The sequence below is a fragment of the Amia ocellicauda genome, chromosome 8 (assembly GCF_036373705.1).
Source record: "Amia ocellicauda isolate fAmiCal2 chromosome 8, fAmiCal2.hap1, whole genome shotgun sequence".
In the NCBI taxonomy this organism is placed as follows: Eukaryota; Metazoa; Chordata; class Actinopteri; order Amiiformes; family Amiidae; genus Amia; species Amia ocellicauda.
In genome coordinates, this window is record NC_089857.1 from 10,647,354 (window position 1) to 10,674,375 (window position 27,022).

General features: G+C 38.9%; 1 protein-coding gene across 2 annotated transcripts in view; it reads right to left on the reverse strand.

Annotated features, from left to right (window-relative positions):
• LOC136755417 (homer protein homolog 1) overlaps nt 1-27,022 on the reverse strand; it is a 66,417-nt gene that overhangs the window by 29,280 nt on the left and 10,115 nt on the right. For both annotated transcript variants that reach the window (XM_066711983.1, XM_066711984.1), the window contains exon 2: nt 760-916. In XM_066711983.1, the coding sequence (XP_066568080.1) occupies nt 760-916 (157 nt within the window). The remainder of the gene's footprint in view (nt 1-759; nt 917-27,022) is intronic.

The window sequence follows — 27,022 nt, forward strand, 5'->3', positions numbered from 1 at the left end:
TCTTGGGAGATTCGCTGATTGTGCGAGGCATTAAAATACGTTTTTCCGACCCAAAACAAGCATCTAAAATACGTTTTTTTTTCTCCAAAAGACAAGCATCGAAAATGCGCCATTAGCTCCATTGAATGCTTAGCTCTGTGCTGGCTGCTTCAGCACACCTAAACTTCCTCCCTGTCAACCCTAGGCCTATTGCAATTATTGTTTGTACACCAAACATCAGTCTTCCTTGTTATGACAGCACTGTGGACACAAAGGTACAGTATAAATGGTGTGCAGTAACTCAGCAGAAATGTCTAATCATGAACATATCAAATAACAGATGCAGCACATGGACTGCACCAGTGTTTTTCCCTAGGTAGAAAAACATAGAAAAAGTTTTTGGTTTTGAAATGTAACTTTCCAGAATCATTCATTTCAGTTACACCTTGAATAATCTTTCCTCATGTTTTTTTTTCAATTGACTTAGAAGAAAACATATTGGCTTGGCATTACGCAGTGAACACTTATCAGGACAGACACTGTTTGGAGTTCACTGAACCCACTGCTCCTGACAGTTTCAACCTTAATGTTTGTGTACAAGGAAACTGTGATTCACAATACACAAAACTATCCATATCAATCAATCAATCAGCAGCAAAATAATCTTCTTGTCAAAACATAAATATACAAATAAATAAAGACAAATCAATTTCAAAGTGACTTAAGACAGAAACAGCTTGATTTCTACAAACAGCAACACGGAAGTTGCGAATGGCTGACCTTTGACCCATCCAGGCTGATGATCCTGTAGACATTCCGTGTGCTGTCGTAGAAGTAGGAGACGGTCACCGCATGCTTGCTGGTGGGAACCCAGTTCTTTTTGGTGTTGGGGTCGATTTGGAAGACGTGAGCCCTGGTGCTGTAGATGGGCTGCTCCCTGAGAGGAAGAAAGTAGAAGTGATGAATCTGGTTTGGCCGCAGCACAGTTGCCTCGGAGAGCTTGGTGGGGGACTGGGACCTGTCTGGCACCTGGCACACCACCTCCCCCTGCATCCTGCGGACTGGATCCTTTAGCCTGGAGTCGCACAATTTAGACACAAGCTCACAGGGGCTCACGAGGCAGCAGGCAGACCTACGAGCCCCCACACACTCACAGCAAAATCACCCAGCCTGCAAACCCGCGCGGTGGCTCTCCTCCACTTGAATGGAAATGCCAGCTGTGTAGTGAAAAGAGGGCTGCAAACTAAATATAGAGTACCAGAGACAGTAATCTGTCGAGGTCCCACCCCCAATCTGTTCATCCCGGTGTCATGCCTGTCTTTCTGGACACAGCCTGCGTTTAGGGAGGACTGAATCAAACACACTGCATACTGGGAACTGTGGACTAAGGACTTCATCGCAGAGGGCCCCACCGGGAGAAACTGCGCTTGTGGACGAGTCTGCATGCCAGTGGGGAGGGAAGAGAGAGGAGGGGGGGGTTCAATGGTAGCAAATGTTGTACTCTCCTGGTGGATCTATGTCAAAGAACGCATTCTGCCATGCAACTACTGTAATCTGGCTGCGAATCTTTCACATCTTGCCTCCCAGTGCTGCAGAGTCGCGAAAAGTTAATAAAACATTCCGGTGGATGACAGACTAGTGAGTCATCAGTGACACTGCCAGCCCCACAGTCTAATAGGTTAAGTGCATGATGTGGGATCTCCAACAAATGACACAGGCGTCTCTCAGGGGTGTTAGGAGACACCAGAAGAGACACGATGACGTGAAAGCACCTCTTAGATCCTCACAGACAGTCCAGGCAATTTCAGTTTTACAGGTTAACTTAAAAAGGCGAAGCCCCCCAACCAGAGTATGGTGACTAATATGAAACCTACACCACTGTGTCTGCTTGGTTTTAAATACGTTGTTCAACAAAAAATGTCTGACAGGTCTAGAGCTCTCTGTTCTTTCACCAGATGAGAATAAAAAAAAATACTGATGCCACAATGGTGAGCGACCCAGCATAAAAGTCTGGTAAAATATGAAATACTTTAAATATGTATATGTCTGCATTTGTGTGTTTTGTCCACCTGACTTGATTGTTCAGCATATGGAAAGCAACGGTTCTTGACATTTCCTTCCTCTGTGTTGCCGTAAAACATCACATACGACAATCTTATTATTTTCGTTTAGTAGCAGAACCAATTGCCATGAACCAACACGAAATACAAATAACAAAACTCAATTCAGAGATTACAATCAAACCGTAGTGTTCGACTGTAGTGATCCCAGTTCACCTGCTGTTTGTTTTTGTCATTGGAGTGAGAAGTTCTCTTGTGATTATTAAATAAACCACAGAGCCAGCCTCCTTCCCTCAAACTACAGTTGTGAAGAGATTAATGGTCATGTGAATGGTTCTTAAATCAGATCAACAAAGGTACAACAACCCCCTTCTCATTGGAAACCATCTGATCAGAAAAGCAAGACAGCACAAGAAATGTTCTGATTTTACGCAGATCTCCACGCACCCCCCTGTCATACTTTTAACATGATTAACAGGAGGAAATTATAGCAGTTTGCTCCGACCTTAAAATGGCAGATAGTGAAATTAAAGTGCTTGTTTCAGGGAGTTCTGTGAGTTCAGCGTAAGCAGGTGAGGGAGTGTGAATGACAGGGTCAGTGCTGCAGGGAGACAGCAGGCCGACTGACGCTGCCTCAGCTCAAGACACTAGAGTCTCATTTTACCCCCTTCTTTTCTTGCCCACTACCCTAATTCCCCAAGGCACTCCTCCCCACAGAAGCTTATGAAGGAGCATGCTCGGATGGGATTTTTCAGAATGCCTGTGTGCGCTCGCCGCCCCGTCTCCTGCATTTAAGCAACTGTACATGTACAAATGAGGTACGCTGCTGCTGCATGTTATCTTGAATTACATTTCCAAGCTCGAATGTAGAAGATTTTCATTTTATCAGATGTTGGGGGGGGGGCAAAGCAATTAAGTGACTCAATGGATTTCAACCTCTCATCGTCAGCACTCTGCAGGATCGACTGGAAAACATTCACAAGGAGGGGCCGGGGGGGCTTGTGTGGATGTTGAATATGAATTTGAGTAATTCCCAAGACTCGGTTAATAATGCTACTCCCTGCAATTGTAGAGTTTCTAATCAGCTACCATCTCAGTAATATATGCAGCAGCCAGGGATGAAACTATGAGGGGATTGTAGGATTTTGAAACCCAGCAGTGCACGGTGAACTGAATGGGAAACTGCTAACACTGCACAAGAAGCAGCCCATCTCTTGAACAACATCAAAGGCTTCTTGCATAATTTACATTATTAATTCACTGCCAGTCAGGACGCTTTCACCAAACAATGCAATGGATAAAAGAAGCAGAACAAAATATTAAAACTTTGTGTGAGACAATACTGCTGAGAATTCTTGGAATTCCATTAATTATAATTTTTTTAAGTATCCCGTTTTCATGGTCAAGCAAGGTAATGTTTGGTCTGTTCTTTGCTAATTGTGTTGTCAGTCTCATTTCTTATTCTAGTTGTGGCTCATGAAAGAGACATCCCATAACATCCATCCACTTAATCCAAGCCTGAGCTCTGGGTCCATCTGTGGCAAAAACAATGACAAAAATAGATAGATAGATAGATAGATAGATAGATAGATAGATAGATAGATAGATAGATAGATAGATAAAAACCAAACCTAACATCAAGGTCAAAAACATCCTGTCCGTCTAGCTTGGCTGTGATTGGGTGTTTCTACTGATCCAAAGACCTTGTCTGCATCTGACTGATTGTGTGCTTCCTTCTGGGATGTAGACAGGTATGCTGGGCCAATACACTTTGTGTTTAACACTGCAATAGCATTGCTATATCACTGCTCACTGTTCATGTGGCTATGAAATGAAGATGCTTGCTCAGGTTAAAGAGAAAAACGTATTCTGTGAGCAGCAGCAGGTAGCATTGCATTATTTTGGAGAGAAAGACAAAAAGAAGGGACACCTTCTCTTGCTTGTCTGCATCTGAGCAATTATCAGCAGGACTATTCAGCGGACGTTTCAGAAGCTGGAAGTGTACTAGTACACATTTCCACAGCTGTTTTCCACACTATAATCAGTCCCACCCCAAGGTACGTGTCAACCCCAAAAAGCATTCACAGTTTGCTTTACTCTACAGCAGTGGTCCCCAACCCTGTTCCTGGGGACCCAGTGTCCTGCTTGATTTTGTTCCAACTGAGATCTCAATTCCTTAATTTAACTAATAATTGGCCTAATCAGAGCCTATTAATAATTTTAAACCATTGGAGATGTCAAGTTAAATATTAAAGTATATAAGGCACACACATTCTCCAACTCTTTGTAAATTAAACCATTTCAGAAGTCAACTTAAGCAAATTATAAGTTCGATTAAGGTTTTAATTGAGAGTGCAGTTGGATGAAAAACCAGCAGGACAGTGGGTCCCCAAGACCAGGTTTGAGAACCACTGATTCCAGGGCCAGCTGTTTGTGTTGGGTTGTGTCGCACTACACCATTGGCATACCAGGGCGAGCATGTGACAGCAGAGTTTGGAAATGTTAATCAAGTGTAATTTTAATTTAGCAATAACCAATGTCCAGCATGGCTCTGACAGATGTGACATATGGAGATCTTAATCTGTGTGTTATAATCTGTGCATTTGCTGTATTTCCCTGGTGATGAAGGAGGTCTGGTACACTGTTTTTCACTTCGACATAAAACTGCTTTTCCAACGTAGTTTATCAGAAGGAATATACAATAATTCATTAAAATGGTGGTAAAATAATAATCAACAAACTGTTTTTTTACAAGAACAAAAATAAATGGAAGCATATTTACACCATTAAAAAGCTATGGCTGTTTAGAGAAAAAAATAGTTTATATGATCGTTTTAAATGCAACAGAATTCAATAGTATATTGATATGCTTAATAATAATAATAATAAATGACAACATTAGTAATCAATGAGAAAAGCGGCTCCTCAGAGTGGAAATATGCACCGTATGAGTCACGTGTCCCTAGCTTGACGAGATGAAACACAACTGCAGAGAGACGCCGGAAGGTCCTTTATTATGGATAGAGCAGAGCCGACAGCAGTGATCCCATCTGACCCACGAGCCAAGTGCAGGACTGATTATTTCAGTACAACTCCCTGATAATGCCTTTAAGAAAGGCATATCAGCACATATCTAACTCCATCCTTGTGCTATAAGTTGAGCAGAAGTGTAGTGCAGGATATCAAAACAAAATGTAATCCAGTAGGGGCAAGAGCGAACGCACCATTAACCTTTAAGCACAAAAGGACAAATCCCTAAACCTGAGAGTTTATCTTGCATTATAATGTGCTAAGCGCATTCAAAGTGAAGCAGCTTGATGAAAGTGAGAGATAAGAGGATGGATTGGAATACCTTCAGCTCAGAAGTGGGCTGGGTGCCTTTAGCAAGTGCATGGGCTGGACTCATTTGTATTCCAGTCACGAAGCCAGCAAAGAATGGACTCCTTTGTTCTGAATGACCTACTGCAGGACAAGGGTCACATGAAGGGACATGAGACACAGCCAGCGATCTCTACTTCCATTTCATCAGCAAAACCGTTCACCAGCCCCACCATAAGCAGCTGCACTAGTATACATGCACCCCCGCAGGTATTTTTTCATGTTTTCAATGAGCTCAGTTTCTTGCAATATTGTGCTCTGAACAACAAGCAACACTTTAATTTCATTTTCCTCCCATTAGAAGCGAGTTCTTCTGCAATATCTTATTTGTAATAGTTATGAAACAAAAGTGTTGCATGACAGATGGCAAGACATAACAAAAAGGCCTGGAAATCAAATGGCTCTATGCCTAAACAATCCCCTGGTGGAAAAGGTTTGCAGTTTATTAAAGAACAAGGAAAAAAAGGCAAAGCCCATTTAAGGATTTATGCTCATCTTTAGTATTTAATCAAATTATGTGTCTACCTCCTCTATAACTAATCCACTGTTGCTATCTTTTGTGCTTATGATTTCTGCAAGAGGTAGGGTCAATAAGGTCTAAGGTCTGGAAAAGCCCTAAATATACCACACATGAATAACACGTAGAAGTCTCTGAATATTAAACGCTGCTCGGCCACTTTAAAACTCGTGCCTGACGTTTTATTCTTTATCCAGAGTCATCGCCGCAATACATCCAAGGGTGGCTATCTGAAAGCACCATTATGGAAGGAGTCTTTGGGTGTAACAGCGGCTCAGAAAAACATAGCTATACTCCATTAATCAGTAATGGATCCATGACGACTCTTGGCTACACATTGCAATGTCATTTAGCAGGTCTGTGTTACTCATCAGGATCTTCACTTTAAATCTAAATACTCTCCCCCAGTCATGTTAAAAACCCTGCGAGGAACCCCTAGCTCCAGTCCACAGTATGACATATTGAAGATTAATTCCAACAGAAAAGGCTTATTTTCCCACCTGTAACGGTAAAAGGACTTGTACACCTTGACCCTGTACTAGATCAATCAGCCATTGAAAATTGATGGATGGATTGATATTCCCTTATACAGAGATCTAGATCTTTGTGGCTGAGTTTGTATTTTGATTTTCAGTAATTTACAGAGCTCTATACAACATGAAAGTATGTTATTGGATGATTCATCGAACTGAATCCATACTGATCATTGAACTACACTATTAGATCAGTAATATAGTCTCAGAGATTCTTGAAAACTGATTATGACAAAAAGAAATCTGTTACAATTCCAGGTGACTGAACTGATTTAAAATAGGGGGTGTATAAACCTGTCACTCCACAGAAATAACTATCCAACATAATACCGTTCTTTAAATTGTATGTTGATGTTTATTATTTTAAATATCTGAGATAGTATCTTCCAGTTGAATACAAAATATGACCCAATCTTTGCTGGAGTCTGAACTGTGAGCTATATACAGTGAGGGAAAAAAGTATTTGAGCCCCTGCTGATTTTGTAAGTTTGCCCACTGACAAAGAAATGATCAGTCTATAATTTTAATGGTAGGTGTATTTTAACAGTGAGAGACCGAATAACAACAAAAAAATCCAGAAAAACGCAATGTTAATGAGTGAAATAAGTATTTGACCTCTTCGACTCAGTACTTGGTGGCAAAACCCTGAGTTGAGTTGATGCCAAAGAGCTCGATTTTGGTCTCATCTGACCACAACACTTTCACCCAGTTCTCCTCTGAATCATTCAGATGTTCATTGGCAAACTTCAGACGGGCCTGTACATGGCCATGGTGGAGAGTTTGGAATCTGATTGATTGATTGCTTATGTGGACAGGTGTCTTTTATACAGGTAACGAGCTGAGATTAGGAGAGTCCCTTTAAGAGAGTGTTCCTAATCTCAGCTCGTTACCTGTATAAAAGACACCTGGGAGCCAGAAATCTTGCTGATTGATAGGGGATCAACTACTTATTTCCCTCATTAACATGCAAATCAATTTATAACTTTTTTGAAATGCGTTTTTCTGGATTTTTTTGTTGTTATTCTGTCTCTCACTGTTAAAATACACCTACCATTAAAATTATAGACTGATCATTTCTTTGTCAGTGGCAAACGTACAAAATCAGCAGGGGATCAAATACTTTTTACCCTCACTGTAGGTCATATTGCAATTGGGTAAATGTCCATTTAAAATATTGTTCTGTTTTTTGTGTGTGTGTTGTTGTTTGTTTTAGTCTAGGGTACCAAAAGGGTGAACAAGCTCATAGTAGTCAAATCAGTGATTGCTTGAAACAACTGAGAGAGACCTCTTTCCTTTTGGGAACGAAGCCTCAGAGGTAGGGCTCGAGCAATGAGAGAAGGCACTGTGCCGTACTCTGTGCAATGCGTCTCCCTGTGTCCTGGAATCTGGCTGGCACTTCCTGTGCCACTAGAGTTTAAATTCCACCTGTCACTGGCAGCAGGGAAGTCAGTAGGTGCCAATACTGCTTAGCCCTCATGTATTTAAGAGCTTAAAAAGGGTCATCTCCAAATCATTTTTCTCAGCGCCAATTTTGGGGGATTTTAATCTGGGAATGGGTTGTTGTACTGTTGAACCTCATTAAATAAATAATTTAATTAAATAATAAAACTAAAATAGTTTAAATTAATTGAGTTAAATTTCCTGTGGATTAAAAACTGCCAAAGAAAAAAAATCTCTTGCATACAATACTGTGCAAAAGTTTTAGGCAGGTGTGAAAAAATGCTGTAAAGTAAGAATGCTTTCAAAAATGGACATGTTAATATATTATATTTATCAATTAACTAAATGCAAAGTGAGTGAACAGAAGAAAAATATACATCAAATCCATATTTGGTGTGACCACCCTTTGCCTTCAAAACAGCATCAGTTCTTCTAGGCGCACTTGCACACAGTTTTTGAAGGAACTCGGCAGGTAGGATGTCCCAAACATCTTGTAAAACTAACCACAGTTCTTCTGTGGATTTAGGCACCTCAGTTGCTTCTCTCTCTTCATGTAATCCCAGACAGACTCAATGATGTTGAGATCAGGGCTCTCTGGGGGCCAAACAATCACTTGCAGGACTCCTTATTCTTCTTTACACTGAAGATAGTTCCTAATGACTGTCGCTGTATGTTTGGGGTCGTTGTCATGCTGCAGAATAAATTTGGGGCCAATCAGATGCCTCCCTGATGCTATTGCATGATGGATAAGTATCTGCCTGTACTTCTCAGCATTGAGGAGACCATTCATTCTGACCAAATCCCCAACTCCATTTGCAGAAATGCAGCCCCAAACTTGCAAGGAACCTCCACCATGATTCACTGTTGCCTGCAGACATGTACCATTCATGTACCGCTCTCAAGCCCTTCGGCGAACAAACTGCCTTCTGCTACAGCCAGATATTTCAAATGTTGACTCATCAATCCAGAGCACCTGCGCCATTTTTCTGCACCCCATTTCCTGTGTTTTCGTGCACAGTTGAGTCGCTTGGCCTTGTCGGAGGTATAGCTTTTTGGCCATAAGTCTTCCATGAAGGCCACTTCTGACAAGACTTCTCTGGACAGTAGATGGGTGTACCAGGGTCCCACTGTTTTCTGCCAGTTCTGAGCTGATGACACTGCTGGACATCTTCCGATTGTGAAGGGAAGTAAGCATGACGTGTCTTTCATCTGCTGCAGTAAGTTTCCTTGGCCGACCACTGTGTCTACGGTCCTCAACATTGCCCGTTTCTTTGTGCTTCTGCAAAAGAGCTTGGACGGCACATCTGGAAACCCCTGTCTGCCTTGAAATGTCTGCCTGGGAGAGACCTTGCTGATGCAGTAGAACTACCTTGTGTCTTGTTGCTGTGCTCAGTCTTGTCATGGTGTATGACTTTTGACAGTAAACTGTCTTCAGCAACCTCACCTTGTTAGCTGAGTTTGGCTGTTCCTCACCCAGTTTTATTCCTCCTACACAGGAGTTAATGATTGTGTTTCAACCTACATATTGAATTGATGATATAATTGCAGTGACAATTCTTAAGATTTTGTTATAAAATGGAAACGTCAGATTTTTACCTGGAGTCAGGGTTAATTTTAAACCACTTATTTTCTGGGTTCACTGTATTGTAAACAAGAAGATTGAACCATATCAGCAATTTAACTTGTGACTGGTCACGAAAGAACATCATACAAAATAACACAACTGTCAGGTTACCAACACAGAAAGCAAAATCAAGGAAATCAGGGCTGTCTCTAAATGTTTGTTCTGCTTGTGTTCAGTGTGCGTGTGTGTCTCCGAACAGGAGTCAGGAGAAGATACTTCTGAGGCATGACAGTAAAACGGTGACATTCAAAACAATAAAAAATAAAAAATGCAGCTTACACAAAACAGTGGAAAGGTTACCAGTGATTTTTATGCAGTTGCACATCATGAAAAAAACAACAAAAAAACTGCATACTGTCACTTAATTGTTCTTGGTAATAGTCATACTGTGTCTTCCAGTCCAGAGGCCCAGACCTTTAATCAGTGCCACAGTAGTGATTTACTTCTCATGGACAGAAATGGAAATCATGTAAAGGAGAGCCTCTCAGCTGTCAGCACAACTGGTGCCGCAGGCCTCCTTGCAGATCACTTATCAGCACGTCACTCATATCTGGAGCCCGCAAGAGCAGTCACTCTGACTGCAGCCTGGTGTCCAAGCACACTCCCAGACCTCCAGCAAGGGTTGCCCTAAAAAGGCTGCAGATGGCAAACAAACAACCTTGCAACCCCTTCTCGACAACAGGCCGCTACAGAAGATAAGACTACAAGCTCCTTGGTTTAACTCTTGGTTCTAAATGGCTGCATCTTGTACCCAATTTTGTTTCTAAGGAACACGATGCCTTTCCAGTACCAATCCACTGTGAGGGAGATGGTATGAGCTTTGTATTATCTGTCACTCACATTCATCAAGGCCCATAAGGTTCAGATAATATTGTGAATATTTAAAGAAAAACAACAACATGTTTTTGATAAGACTACAAATACATGAATGTAAGGTTTCAAAAGTGTATCAATATACACTTTAATTATGTCACTTTCATGATAACTGTCAATAAGAAAGATTCTTCTGTAGACTGCAAATGTACATCTCATAAACATTAATAAAATACCCTACGGTATTGTGGCTTTACGTCTGTAAGTAAAGTCAAAAGCAAAGTACTGTAGTTCATGTTACTCATTAAAATTAGTACTTTATTTGTCCTTGAATCATAAGCAAACAGGGCTTTTGCAAATGCATTTTGAATAAACTTGGTACTAAATTGAGGAAATCTGTGAATTCTCCACTGACTGAATGACTGGAAATATACTCAATGTTTAACCTCACTGTTCTACTCCACCAAGGGATCTTCTGGTTTTAATTTCACCTAAGCTACTCATTAAGCAATTGAACTATTTATTTGCTTAACTGAATGAGGGTAATGCCTTTTTCCACACCTAAAGCAATTAACCATTTAAAACAACTTATAAAAGCATTGTTCAATTTTGGCTCTCAAAGTCTGGACTGAAAAGACACTGTTCAATCCAGTAGAACCAGCCGCACACTGAAAAGTTCAAAGAGCATTATTTTAATCTTCATTCTCATTATGGGCCATTAAGCATCAATGGTTTAAGTCCAGACTCCAGCTTTATTTTAACTGTCCAGTCTTTTAAATGATTGTCCCACTATGACACCTTTTCACTTGATTACATTTGCTGTCTGTCTATTTAAGGATGAAATGTTAAATATTTCCTCTAAGCCCTCTGCTTAAATGTTCATTTAATAAACTGCCCATTGGTTGAGAGAAAATAAAGCTAATCAGCTTTCCTTAAGTAAAATTAACCTGAGATGACACTGCACTGTGCTTTGCAGTTCAGTGGTACGGATTTAATACCTCAGATTAAATCCTTGGCTTCCTGATTGATGAGTTTTTTTTGTACAGTTTCATTAGATAAGGAAATACTCTGCTGGGAACACGCTGAGAGAAAGAGAGAGAGAGAATGAATGCAGGACAGGAAGAGAGAACAGTCAGGATGCTATAGCTGTGGTGTAAGTAATTCTGCTCGTCTCTAATGCATTCCTTCTCTTTTTGCTACCGAATGACAAATGACAAGGTTGGGAATTCCAGATCTTATTTTACAGCAATCGAACAAGCTTACAATATTCCTCTATGGTTGGCGTGATAAGGAAAAGGAAAGGGCAGGCATTATTCCAGAGAAATCAGGCATGATAGGGAGCAGATGACAAAAGATACCTGTTTAAACAGCAGAAATTACTATTACTTTTATCCAGGTCTTTTTCATTCACTAAAAGTGTCTCAGTCACTTGACAAGACATTTGCGATACAGTACAAAGAACGGGTTGCAGCTAAATATAGGTAACCGAGGCAGCCATAATTCACTCTGAAAAGAACATCCAACACAACACAAAACTGAAGCTTTTGTATTATTTTCCTCAGATTTTTGTCTCTTTGTGCCTGAAGGAAACTTAAGATCCTTTAGATCAGGAAAATTTACCACATTTCTGTTGTCTAAAAAAAATGCTTATGCGGTTATGTCTTCTTCATAGGAATAAGAATCCATCAGTATTACTCCATGTCTAACCAGGGTAAACAAAAGTAAATGGCTATTTATAGAATTACTTCTACAGCAGCATTCGCAAGCAAACAAATCTGTCTGCCCTCGAATAACATTCCTATTGGGACGTCGTTATGCAATTTAGCTATTTTTCCTGCGGTCATTTGAAAGGTTATGGTTTGCGAACATCCTGATTTATTTGTGTGTAAATTAATACACACAATTTATTCACAATGACATCTTGGCTGTATCATTTGTATTGTATTTTTTATCTTGACGACTAAAATGAATCCTTTATTTTATCTTGTACTATAAGGGTGCTATGTATTTATTTCCTGAATTAAATAAATAAAAAATATATACAAATGTGTTATGCCAACCCTAAAACTCAGGCCATCAAAGAGCATATCAGCAAATGCAGTGTACAGCCCAAGTCAATAACCTTCCTACAGGTCAAAGGAAAATCCTCAAGGCTAAGATTGCATGAATAATTGAACTGATACAGCAAATAACAGTGGCTGGCACGTATTGTACAAGGCACCTGAAGGAAATGGTTTTTCATAGATATTTTAAGGTCATAAAGGGAAATGAACAAAGCTTGATAATCAAATATATTCCCTGGGTTGACGTAGTGGCATGGGGAGGAAGCAGCAATATAAAAGGCACTGCCACTGCACTACCATTGAGAAGAGGACTGTAGGATTGCCTGTAGTCTACCTGAACTTTGATACTGCATTATAGTGAAGAAAGGTGAGTCTTTTCTCCATAAACACTTGTATTATATCAATAGTTTACCAACCCTATTTCATGCCAGAACAACAACCTGAGCCCAACCCTGGTCAACACCACAATGTTAAGCCAGGCCCATACGAATCCACACCCGATTCAGTTAAGTCAGTAGAAAAGTACCTCCAACCTTAACTAAATTTTTTACTGGGGACTAGCCCAGACCAAAATGTATATTGTACCTCTTAGCTTCATTTAAATACACAATGTAGCTAAAATTACTGTTTATTAAACATGCAAGACCATTCCTACCTTCACCATTTAAAATTTGACAGCGTGGTGGCAGGTGGGAGTGGCTGGTGTGCTGTACTGACTCTTATGTGACTTTTAGGCTTGAAAGGTTTGGGAAATGTTCTTGTGAAGAATCCAGTCAGCGAAGAGCTCCAGTATCCATTCAAAGGAAACACATTTTGATTGAGTAATTGGTTAAGTGGTCATTCCTCATTTAGCCAAAACAATAACAACAGTTAATAAACCAAATACATTTCCACATCATCTGGAACACATCTGAAAACATGTGGAAACAGACCAAACTGCAGAGGACAAATAATTGCAGGGCGATGACCCTCTTCCAGGAGAGCCACAAGGTTTTGTTGTGTTGTTTCACCCAAGCTATTAAAATGTAATGGATCCATTTATCTAGATACATTTTTCCAGGCTGACCAGTTGTTCCAGATATTTGCTGATTAATGGAGTAAAGACACCAATAAAACCCAGAGGACTGTGGCTCTCCAAAGACAAGGTCAGCCAACCCTGATTTATGGGCATACTGGCTATTTCCAACGAACAGTATTACTGGTACTCCTAGCACACTAGCGGTGGTTTGAACTCTTGAAAAGACTTGAAAAGGAAACACTTAAAATGCATTGAAATAGTGAAGATATTGCGTTCTTCTTCAATTATAATCTCATTAGTTGCTTCAAAATGTATTGTTGGATTCAGCATGAAGCACACCATGCATGGACGATCTTGGGCACGTTTTATCACTGCCAGAGTAAATCAACAAATACACATTGAGTAGAGGAGCCCAACAGAACACTGCATAGAACAACCCGTTTTTAAAGCACACACTATCAAACTGTCATTAAGTAAATGATACGGAAGAAAAGTAACAGAAGTAAAAAGTCAGGTAAAGGCATATAGAATATGTGGTGTCTGTGTCTGTGTCTGTGTGAGAGTGAGTGAGTGAGTGTGTGTTGGTTTGTGTGAGAGAATGTGTGTGTGTGTGTGTGACTTTTACCATCACTAAGGTCTCTCTTCACCAGCAGAAGTTATCAAGTGTTAATATTAGTGACTAATGAAGGCAGTGATGCAGTCCAGTCTATACCAATGTGATCTGAGACTCCCCCAGGAGAGTGCAGAGATAAAATACTCACAGCCCAGATGGCAGATGGTGGTTGAGGTGTTACATCAGTTATGCCACACAAATGGAATAAATACTGATTTTAAACAATGAAAGGAAGAAATTTGTGCATTAAAGTCAGCTCTATACAGTCACAAAAGTTTGGTAGAAGGAGAATAATAGTGCTTTAATGATGAACTTGATTTACATTAAAAACATTTGAGGAGCATACACTGTCAGTATATATATATATATATATATATATATATATATATATATATATATTTTAGCATACATATGAGTACTTTAAAAAATGGCAGTACTCTGCACCTACACATTTTTCTGTTGTTTCAATCCTATTTCAATGTAAAGGGTCTAAGTGGGAAGACTGTTGATATTGCTGCCTGCGTTTTGTACACCTTCGTGTGTGCTTTTGTCGCGAGCAACTGAATGGATTGAACCACACATTGGAGAGAGAATCACTTGTACTGAATTTGAATGTCACCAAACCCTTATTTATGTTTTTAAGGGATTTATTCTGATTGTGTAGAAATGATTTTGAGATTTAAGTCGGCAAAAAGTAAAGGTGGAGAAGATGCACTTTTCCTGCATCCCCACCAGAGGGCATGAGTCCCTCATCCGGTAAAACGGCAACACAGCAGCACAGTCAAGAAGGTGGATGGGAGTTATGGAAGCTGCCCTGGGCTGCTCACTTCCTCCAGTTGTTTCAGCCACGGCGACAAACTGACAACACTTCATGAATTACCTAGGAAACTGGTTTCAAGACTGGAATTTAAAGAAACAGGCATTGCTTTTGAAACCTATAGTGCCTTCACATTTTAAGGTTGCAACCCCTACTCATTATTTCTCTGTCAAGCCTGGTTTCTGAAGCTGGGCACTACCACATTTTTCATTCAGAAGCTCGGTAGACAGAGTTAAGTAACAGTGATATTGTACGTCCGGTGAGCATTTAACCAGAACATAAACCAGAACCACAAGAGACAAAAGACTCCCATTGAGCAATCTGAGGAGGAATATACTAGGTCAAAGAAGGTATGGAGGTTACCTCTCCATACCTTTACATTTTGATGTCCTGAATTCACTCATTTTTTAGTTTGGGGTTTGTTTCGCTAAGCTGTGGCATGTTGATAACCATGAGGACAGTGTCAGTGCAGTTCAGTACATGTTTTTTTTTGGTTTGTTTGATATGTTCAAATCAGATACAAATTCCCTCACCACTCAGCTGCTTTGGAACAATATGGAAGATGAAGACGTAGTGAGAAGGAGAGCATATGGTCAGAGTGTGATCAAGTCCTGGAAGTGAGTGGGAAGTAAGGCCTGGGACTTTGGTTATTCCTAGTAAAGCTTCCTGCTTTGTGTTGACCAACAGAAAATCTTTAGCAGATCATTACTTTGATTACTCTTTCATTATCATTCCTTCTCGAAGTCCGCAATGAACTGCACCGTTGGCAGCTTAGCTGAACTCGTTGTGCTTGTGTGAGGTGAACTGGATTCGGACCAAGGTCAACCAAGGTGTCAAGATGGTGCCTTTAACCCAGTAAAATGTTTAATTGCTTCTCTTCCCCTAGTTTTTTTCTCAGGAAATATTTAAAGGATGCTTGTCTGGATGGCTCATGAAAAGTGCTGATAAAATACTATTTAAGGAATTGTCGAATGCCCTAAAAGCAAAAGCAATTACACCCTGTCCTTTCACTCACTCAAGGCTCTCTCTTGGCCAACACTGGCTCCCAGTTTGCTGATTACCTTAAATCAAAGTGTCCGTGGTGTTCAGTACACTTTCTAAGGGACGAAGGAGGAGGTGATTACTATATGAGTGAGCAAAAAGAGTGAAATGCAAAAGCAGGCTGAGGCTCAGCACCTCAGAAACATGTACAGCAGAGTGGGTATGAAGAACAAAGAGATGCCTAAGGATATGAGAAAATGGGAATGGTTAGAAATGAGAGGTTGCCATGCAGCCAGAACAGAACTGAACTGAACAGTATTTAAGCAATCTTGAAAGAAACCAGAAAAGTCTATATCTTCAACGTTTGTTTAAAGGTTTGTCTGCAGTGGTTTGGTTCTTGCTGATGGGTTTTCCGTGGTTTCTGAATGGGAAATTCAGTTTGTCTGTAGTTGTCTGGTATCCCACAAAGCTCATTATTAGATCCCTCGTTATTTCACAACACGTTACACTGGATGTCATAATGCACAAGCATGGCATGCATTTACACTTCAATACTGATTAAACTTAATTATATTAGTCTTTAATGCAAGAAATTCTTGCTTCTGGGCATTAAAAAATATATTTCATGCCTTACTGGCATTTGATGTTTCAAAGTGTTCTAATGTTAAATTATGAGAAACTAGATTACTTCAAACAATAAATGGGGAACAAAGCTGGACCTCAGCAGCATTTCAGAAGAACAAAGACAGACTTATCTTAGATCTACAGGGTCTAAAACACTAATACATGCCTCTGCAACACATAGCACTGCCTACTATGATGTTTTATTTTCTGGTATCTCAGAACAGTCTTTAACTCTATAACTTCTGTGGAGTGCCAAGGTTCTACCACTGGAGAAGAGAATTTAACAAATAAAAAAACAAATAAACTAAAACATCCTGCTATTTTACATGCACATGGACTAGCTGTCAGATACTTACTAGGGAATGGTACAGGAGGGTAGAACAACCACTGCTATTTCTTTATTTTATATGTATTAATATCTTGTTTTCATAGATTGTCTCTGTTACTTTTGTAATGCCATGGCAAAATGCAAAATGCAAAATGCAAAAAAAAAAAAAAAAAAAAAAAAAGAAATGCAAAGATTCTCCGATAAAAGATTCATACAAATCTATTTTTACCACATAGACAGTGTGAGTATGGACGAGTATTCACAATGCATGAAAGTCTATTATTTCACATAGTACCCTCCAGATGTTTCTTGCAGAATTTAAAATGCCTTTTTAAATTCCCTGAGTGCTTGGTGCAATATGTTTATAAGTACTTGCTTCAGTAACTACACAAAAAATACCATCATCCGAATGCTGATGAAAATCATCTGGTTAAAGGGATGAAAATGGCATACAGAGTAGTGGTCCCCTTTAGGGGACTGCAATGTGCAAAGCACAGTGCAAATTATAATTGAACTAGAGAGTTGTTCCATTTTCTTTAACAGAATGAAGCATGTATGCGTGGTTTACAGTTCAGCAAACAATTCATCCCCAATAAAAGGAAGAGTAAAGAGTGACTCTTTCTAACCATAAGTCTAGTGCCGTACTGCTGTGTGTTAAAAGGAAATGGACAAGTAACCAAGTAGCATCACAGGTATGAAGAGCAAGACTACTGAAGAACTGAGCGTGTCTGGTTTAGGATGTGATGGACAAAAAATCATCTCCAAAATCTCACTCTTTACTGTAGCCTTGATGGAACAAAAAAGCTTTAATTAAATTCCAGATTCAAAGACAGCGGGGAAATGTTCGAAAGAACGAAGGCCCTGCAACAGTGTCAGTCTGAAGTGTTCACTGAATTTCTGGAGACAAAGCATGACATAAGCTGTCCAGGTGGCATACTACGTTCAAGCACAAGGGCACATTCAAACGGGACGGAGCCTTAAGTGGCACAGCATTACCACAGAGTGAGGGACATCTGTTTTCCATCAGTGCTCATATAACTATGCACTGGAAAGTAGAAGAGCTTACTTTTTCCCAGGAGAAAAAAACAATAAAAATAATAATAATAATAACAATTTATCAGGAAAAACTACATTTTCAACAGCTCCATTTATATAAATTGACTTTGATGTACCCTTTGATGTTTGTCTCCAGCAGAATTTCAAAATCTTGGGGGGGGAGGACAACAAAAAAAACGACTTTCAGAATTTATATTTTTAAAACTTTATTAAAGATCGAGAGAGAGAGTAAAGGGAAGAATTAGGAACTCCACACATGCATTTGTGGAAAGGTGCTCCATAGCTCTTTCTTTAACCCAGGTCTACAACCCTGTCACACAGACAGAACATCAAAAGGCAAAGATGGAGAGTAATTATTTTATGGCTGAAGCCATGAAAAGCCCCATAAAATTACTATTTTAAAGAAAAGGGAAGAGATGGAGATTTAAATCCATGGCTTCCTAAAATTGTGACTGGTCAGCACTGTGGAACATTGGATTATTTTGGGACATTTTCCAGCTAACACTTAAACAGATCAGCAGAAGCTTCCAAGCTGCTGTTATGTAACTATTTGCTGTTACATCTAACAGGTCTGCAGCACCTTTTTAGAAATGTTCTGTTCCACTTAATTTTCTGTTTGATGTTTATTTTTTTTCTACCTGGTAAAAAAAAGGAATGAAAATGAAGTTCACCACCAGCCTGTGAATACCCGATAGCAGATTACCTGTGTCTTGTAAGGAACCACCAAAATAAGAAAAAAAAAAAAAAAAAGAAAAAAAAAAAAAAAAGATAAGATGTGCCTTAATGTTATATTAATCTGAAAAACATAATAAATAAAATGCATACCAAAACACCTACCAGATTTGTATAGAAGCTATTTGTAGGTAGGTTAATACCAAGCCTTACGTGTTGAAACACACATATGATACAGTAGTGTGAGTAATTATTAGACCATTGCTTCATTTGTTTCATTGTGTAAATGAACCACACCACTAGATGAGCATGTAGAAAAACTATTATTATTTTCCAATAAAGGCCACAATGGACAATATTATCCCATCTAATTAAGATTTGAGGTCAATTTCTCAAAATATTTTACACAGGCATCAATGACAATTATGGATTATTGTCAGTGTCTTGCCATGTAGCCCATGTCTGTATTGTTGGACGACAACAGCTTTCAGAAGCACACCTTCAGCGTAGGCCTGGCTCTCCCTGCGGTTAGCTATGTGTTATGAAACACCTTAAGAAGGAATGTAATCAGGGCATCAATCGATGAAATACACACCAAGATGCAACATAACACAATTAGGGAATCATGTCTCAGAACTGAAATACATTAGCACATCTGAGTAGAAGGTGATGGAGAATAATATAAGATTCCAAGAAGATAACGACCCCAAACACACTTCCAAGGAATGCTGAGCTGATATGGTAGATTTAGCTCTGAAATTACTGTATTTTGTAAAAGAACTGATTTCTAGGCAAATTAAGTAAATTGTTTGTACAAAGTTTCACAAGGTGTTTTAATAAATGAACACATTATCATACTTGAACAATTAATGTATTTAATATCTGGATTTGGACTACATTAGGGGGATTTAAAACTAATGCATTCCACACCATTACAACAGATGTCAGCTACTATGCGTTTACGTTTTTAATATTAATAATCACAATAAAAAATGTTACCAGACTGTACCTAGATACCTACAGACTCTCATCTCTTCTTACACACTCCCTCCAGACCAGTCCAGTCTTCCTGCACCAGGGTAGTGCTCTTTGATTGGTCAGTTAGCATATTAATGGTAAAGTGATTTGTCTGAAAAGATGGCCATACAAGGCATCAAACCACAACAACTGAGGTACAAAGGCAAATAGTTTTTATGAAGCAAATAAGCTCTCCTCTGCTCAAAACCAGCAGGAAAATCAGTTTCAAGACATAATGCACAATACATTCTTTTGAGGTCTTCAGATTCAAATAATAGTTCCAAATAAGTCATTTCTAAGGGGCATTTTAGAGTTTGAATTGATCAGTGCATGATTTATTAGTACAAATTTATTTTCACATATAGAATTTGCAAAACTGTGATAATCTCTGGTTGTTCCTGACACACACAAAATGACCTGTGTAATTACGTTAGTGAAGAAAGAGAGATCACATCATCCCTGCCTCTGTGTGTGCTTTATGGGTTGGATTCCCTCCTTGTAGATAATTGCTCTTCAAAAGAAGGAATCTTTTCAATTTGTTCTCTTCATTGCAGACAGATATCCATTATGGGTCACATGATCACTAGGAGGCCATCGGTTTTGGCCAATCACGAATTCTCATCCCCAATAACAACCAATTTAGCTCCTATGCAGTCATACTAACTACCATGGTCGAGGCATCATCCAATCGCATTCAACTTTAAGCTGATATAGAAAAATAGCTACAGTACTTTGTATGGACATTTTACTACACTTGTCAAATTTAAAGCCTAGGTGAGCGGAGTCTTATTATGTTCTCCAATATCCTGTATTACATTAATAGCAGCACAGACACACAGGCTCTTGCAAAATAAGACTGTACGGTTTGTAACTATAACGAAATATAATTCCATACATTTTACATTTCCCTGTAGCACTTGCCTAAGGGGCATGTGTTAATTTCACGATCTTTGGGAACACGTTATTCCAATGCAGCTGTTGACACATTGATGTTTACAGTGACGATCACAGTAGTTTTGTTGGTTTTTGTACAAATGCCAAAAATACAGGCCTACGTTTTTTTTATTTAAACTAACTTCTAGGCATTCACCACATGCTTTGAAAAGTGTCTCGGAGGAAATCATTAAACTATAAAGAGCACGAACACCCCCAAAAAAGGAAAAAGGACAAAGGCTGAAAAATGACTGTGTTTATGCAAGCACATTCACTCAGTAGTCACGCTGGGTGTAAATGTCACCAGCTTGTAAATTCATATGCATCATACTTATCTATAAGTACCAGGGGGCATCTTACCCCGGAACAGAACATCAAAGCGCACTCTAATCACGGAGTCTTAATGACAAAGACTGTCAGGTTCCTTCACTGCCTACTTTTGGCATCGCTGGCATAAATGCCTCGCAAAGGACGAAGTGCCCCTCACCGAGCTCTTTTATCTTCTCCCTTCCATTGAGGTTGCACATTTTTAAAATAACCTTCCTCTGTCTTCCTTAAAGGACCACTTTAGATTCTCTGAACATTCGTAAAATTTAATTATTTTCCTCCTTCATCATATCCCATCATGGTGTGCCGTCGCAGCTTGTGTTGATGTCTCGGCTTTGATCGCTGCTTCCTATTCCAAATTCCTCTAGGCGGATTATTTTCTTTCACTAAAGTGCTTAGGGTTTTCCAACTAACATTGACAAAATCTTTTTGTTTCGTGCACCTGTACATATGATACCTTTAGAATGCTTTAGAATGCTAGAAGTTTATACCTTGAATATCCTACACATTGGAATGTGGTCGGGCCACCTGTATTTCTTTGGTGAATCATATTCTATGATTCTACATCCACAAAAGGTATAAATAAATACCATACATCTATATGAAAACTTTACATTTACAATTTATGTTGCTTTGCTAGGTTTCTTCCACTAAAGATTGTAAATATATGGATTTCTGTGCAATCACTTAATACAATGTTAGATAACAGTGTATTCAACCGTGATTTCAACACATGTAGTTTGAGATTTGGGGACAGACTCATGAACAACAATTTTGATTAGACATACAATTCCATACAAACCACCAATCTTGAAGTTAGGCTAGGAAATGTGTGAAATCCCACGCAAATTCAACCATCAGGATTTTCACAAATGTCTGCCAACGACTCTTTTTGGCAATGCTTTATTATAATGTTTTTTGGCTCTGTGTTTTCAGAAACCAGTATATAAATTTCAAAAATTTTAAAAGATCCTGTTAAGTCACTCTTTCCCCATGAATGTTATGTCACACCACACAGATGCTGTCAAATTTAAACACACCAGAAAATGACAAGCACAGAATGAATAGCGAGACACCTTTAAAATGCTCTCCATTTGATTTTAGCCGGAAACCAGCCCGTTACTATAGTTTTACATTCGCTAGCATGAAATTTGTCCTTGCTGGAGAAGTTTCTATGACAGTTATATTGACATTTGCACTATCAACTCAAGGGAAATTAAATCTGCCTTGAAAACAGTGATACATATTTCAGTCAGCACATTGAATTAGATCTATAAATGGAACAAATAAAAAGTGGATAATAATGCAAAATGCCTACACAATTGCCAAAATTTGCTTTTGTCTGATCTCAGACGAGTTACATTCTAAAAATAGTCAGACTCTTCTGCAGTGATCGTTTGATAAGGCCTTGAATTCTTCCTTTCCACTTCTGCAACAACATTTTTTAATTAACTATAAAAAAAGGAAAAGATAAATCATTCTGTTTTAGCTGGGAGTATCATAAGATACAGTTTAAAAATAAAAAGCTGATAATACTACAGCTGTTGGAGTCAGTCAAAACTTATTTTTCTTTATGAAATCAGCAAAATTAAAAGTTACAGTTTACAACCTCACTATACTCATCAACTGCTGTTTACAACCATTTACAACACCACCAAATATATGGATTGCATACTAAAATATACATATATCCCACATGTCAGAATAAGTAAAGTAAAATGACAATATTGTAATGAGTGAAAATGTTAGGCCTATATATGGAAAGAAAATGAAGGAAATTTAGTTTGTTGTACAAATTACACACCTATCTTTTCCATTTTATCAGTGTGTCTTGCACTGGAGACTTGTAATTTCAGGGTCACTACTAAAAGACAACATCTAATGGATTCACCATATCAGCAACGTCAGTTCAAATTTTCCAGGTAGGGAAAGAATCTTATTAAAAAATGATGTTGACTGTCTCTAATATTTAATGTCAGCTTGTATCTTTAGGTTCAGTTTGTAATGTCTGTTGATGGCCGTTAAAATGACACCTTATTAAATTTGATTGGGATTCTCACCACTTGCTAATACCTTGATAAAGTCCAAGAACAAATATGTACCATTTGTTATTATAACTGAGATGTTATTGAATAAATTAAAATATTATGACTCACTAGACAAGAACCGGTGTAGCGATTACCCAAACCGAGAACCAAACCCAGTGACTAAAGTGGGGAATAATGCCAGCAGTAATAAGCACACTGAGTCACATTGTGGGGGCTCTAACATTGTGCAAAAACAATTATTAGTCAGCAAACACCAATTAATTCATGCTATTGCTTTCCTAAGGGTTATTCTGCTTGGCAAAAAGTTATTGTTAGTGTAGAGTCAACATACTGTGCAGGTAAATCGGTTTTACAGAACAAGTATGAGCCCACTGACTCATGGAAATTAGTCAGCTTGTACTGTATTATTATTATTATTATTATTATTATTATTATTATTATTAATGAACCCATAGAATTGAATATTTTTTTTAATTATTTAATTAAAACATGTAAATAAATTAAAGCATTGAAATGCAGGAAGGGAACACTTACTTCTCCATCAGCAATAACAGGAAATGTGCTGACACATGCAAAACAACAGTCTTTCATCACATCTGTTTTGTGCCCCCAATAAAAAGAAAGAAAAAAAATACCATTGTACATCAATGGTGGTAAAACAAAAGCTGATTGGCTGTAATACACTGATCGAAAAGGAATTTAAATTCCAAAACAAAAACCCTACACAACAGTTTCAGACCATACTGGCAGAAGGTCCTTGGCATTAAACTCACACAGGATGCTAGCATAAAGCGTGCATTGCTTTTGCATCAGTGCTCTGATGGACATTTTTACATGTAGGCTTCTACACACACTCATTGATAATGTGCTGTTAATATGCTATTATCACACAGACATACACATATTAAATGTACTTGATTTGAAGCATTTATGTTGAACATTTTTAAGGCTTCCCACCCCAGGGTGTAGCCTGCCTAGTGTACCACGCCTGCCAGGTTGGGCTCTGTACTGGATTAAGCAGTAACTGAAAATTGATGCATGGATTGCATTTCAGCTTTACCAGCGTATGAAGAGTTGGTGAAATAAGACCTCAAGTCACAGTTTCAGAAACCTCCGTCCTTTTTGGGATGTTTTTGACGTGAAGCTTTAGAGTGCTACATTTCCTTAGTGTCAGCTTTACAGGTCTTTCCCCCGTCTTCCATTCACACATCTAAGATGCACACAGTGTTATTAAAAATCTGGCTTCCTGTTTCTGAATGTGTCTGCTCAGTACATTTGGGAATAACCTAATTTAGGAAGGAGAATCTATCAAGCCTATTAGTATGATTTTCCCACCATGGGACACTAGAGCCCTCCTGCAACAGCACAGAAGGTTATTAGGTTTCATTTACCCAAGATAAATGCTGACTTTAACTACCGAACAACCGTACTCAGCATTGTCACCTAATGCTATGCATTACCTTACATTCAGGTCATTTCATGGAGACTCCTGTGGAATGGATTGACAACACACTGCATTCAAGACAGAAGGCAAGGATGTAATTGTATGGAATACAGTTAATTTCCAGGAAGATTCTTTTCTAGGACAAAAAATAACATGGGACCCAGGAGTCAAGCTTACCCTGGTATAACAGTCCTCTGTACTGAAATATTAATTAATGCAACAGGCCAGAGCTGCCAGCTTTAATTTAAGCAGCTAAAATCATTAATCAGTGCATGGCAGCTGTCAACACACAAGCACTCAAAGGTGATTTAATGTCAGCTTACATTTCAAATAAAATTGTACGGAACATGTGAAAAAGCCACACCAGCACTGACTGGAACTGTATTTGAGTCAGCACATATAGGCTATATCCACCAGTGGTGTAGTCGAGGGGCTACACAGACATATGCTGTATGTCTATGTAATCTGAAGGGAACGTTTTGTGAAACTAAAGTAAAATGGACACTGTCACAAGCACTGCCTACACATTTTCCTCTTCTTTAATGATCAAGTTAGTCTGATAATTTGAATGTGTAGGAATATCAGTATTATCACTGGGGTATACAGACCATCAGCTGACTATATCTGGCAGCTGTATTTCCTCTTTGACAAACATTTGCTTACAGTGAACTTTGCTGCTCTAGCAGTCTTTCACTTACTAAATGTCTGTCAGTGATTGTTATGCTGTCGCAGTTAATCTCCTGACAATGTTTTCTCTTTGTGTACTAAGCAGGATGTTAGGTAGTACTTTCTGAAGAAGTACTGCAGGAAACAGATCAAATCTAAATGGCTATTTAAACTCACGAAGAGCTTACTGATTTGTAATCTGCCATCCACAGTTTAATCAATGTAAAAATAAACCAGACATGATTAATGATGAATCTCTTGAAAGGGGGCTGTAGATATTAATGCACTTTTCAGATTTGCCTGCAGATGCCCACCTGTTCTCTGAGTGAAGATTTTTCTTGGCCTAATTATTTTTTATTTGATGAAAAACAATATTGGGCTGCTTCTTGAAGGTAACACAGGGATGAAAACTAGGTTTAGTTGGGATCAAAATTAAGGCAGAACTCAAACTCACTGTGTCACCTATATGTGTTGGATTTCTGGACAGAGATATTGTGGAATGTGCAAGCAGCGCCACTATAAAGTACTGTGTTTTAACAATCCTAATTTAGTAGTTTTCCCTCAATTCAGAACACCCAATTCAGATTCCACCTCTCCATGGCAACACACATGTGAATGAAGGAATGCTCATGATCACTAAGTGTTTTCCAATATTATCATCTTCTATCCTCTTGTCACTGTATGTATTCAAAAAGCCAAACTATGTAACATGTTAATCCATTAGGCTAGTGCCTGGCAAGCCCTGGCTTTGATTTAAAACACCCAGCTCCTTATCACTCCGGATCAATGAGGCAGGTGAACCCTGTATGCACTCCCCCGGGCACATTCATGTAATCTTCCTGCAACTAAAACAAACTACATATCCGGCTGTTGTACACAAGAGAGAGAAAAAAAACCCACCTCAAATATGCAATTAAAACTTCTAGGTTGTACTCAAATGAACCACACCTGTGTCATTGCCAACAAAGCCCAGGATTTCCCAGAGGGCAGTGTGCAAGTGCCAAGTGCCTCCTAGTGTGTGGTGAAAAAGGTGGAAAATATGTTGTTGTTGTTTTTATCAATACATTTTATAAAATGTATGTGATCGAAATTCTTCATGCCCAACATTCAATGGCTGCAGCAAAAACAGCATCTTACTTTTGTATCGCGAGGTAACATGGCACAGGGTTCTCCCGACTAGACAGTCTCTGGCACAAATAAGTCACAAAAAAGAAAACCAACAAAACACATTTTCTTTGCATTTGGTTTTAGTAATGACAATATACAGTTCAAATAAACAAAGGAAACAATTGCGATCTCATCAAGTGTCTATTGACACTTCAGCCAAGTCTTCCTTTGCCCAACTCCTACTGATTAAGCCCTTTTAAACCTCTCTTCAGTTCATTCATTGTTTCTGCATTAACATTGCTGCACTGTGGCCATTGCCAAGGGGGTCATCCACAAATGCCTCTAGTGACTAAGTTGGCTGTTGTTTAATGTTGGCTAAACTAGAGTCTAGTCCCTTAAAACAGCCATTTTGGCCACATTGTCCTTGTTTAAATGATTCCTTGAGCAACAGATTAAACACTGAAGCCAAAACAAAAGAAGTCCTAGCCAGACGTCTCCAACATTGTCATTGGGAGCCAAACTCTAGTAGGGTTCATAGGTCATCCTTTTTATCATTAGTGTAATAAAACTTAGGAACGTTCCAATCTGATCCATTAAGCAGGCGGTACATTCAGTTCTGGAGAACAAACAACTGGGCCTGTTCCATCACAGTTCTGAGCTGAAGCGCCATCTTAAAACAAACACAGGTCTTAAAACACAGTGTTATAAATAATTTGAAAACCAGCAACAAAGGTCTAAACCTGATGGGATGGCTTGGCAGCAGATGCTGTGTCAGGAAACACCATGGCGCTTGTTCATTCTCATCCTATATGCGCTTTGAAGTGGATTGCGAAGTCTCAGATTTTCTCAGCACAAAATGTCAAAAAACATCATCACAAGTGATGGTACTTGCATTGAGTTACTGCAGTTAACCGATTTAGCAGCTGCTTTTGGATATATAACATACACTGCTGTGTAACGGTTT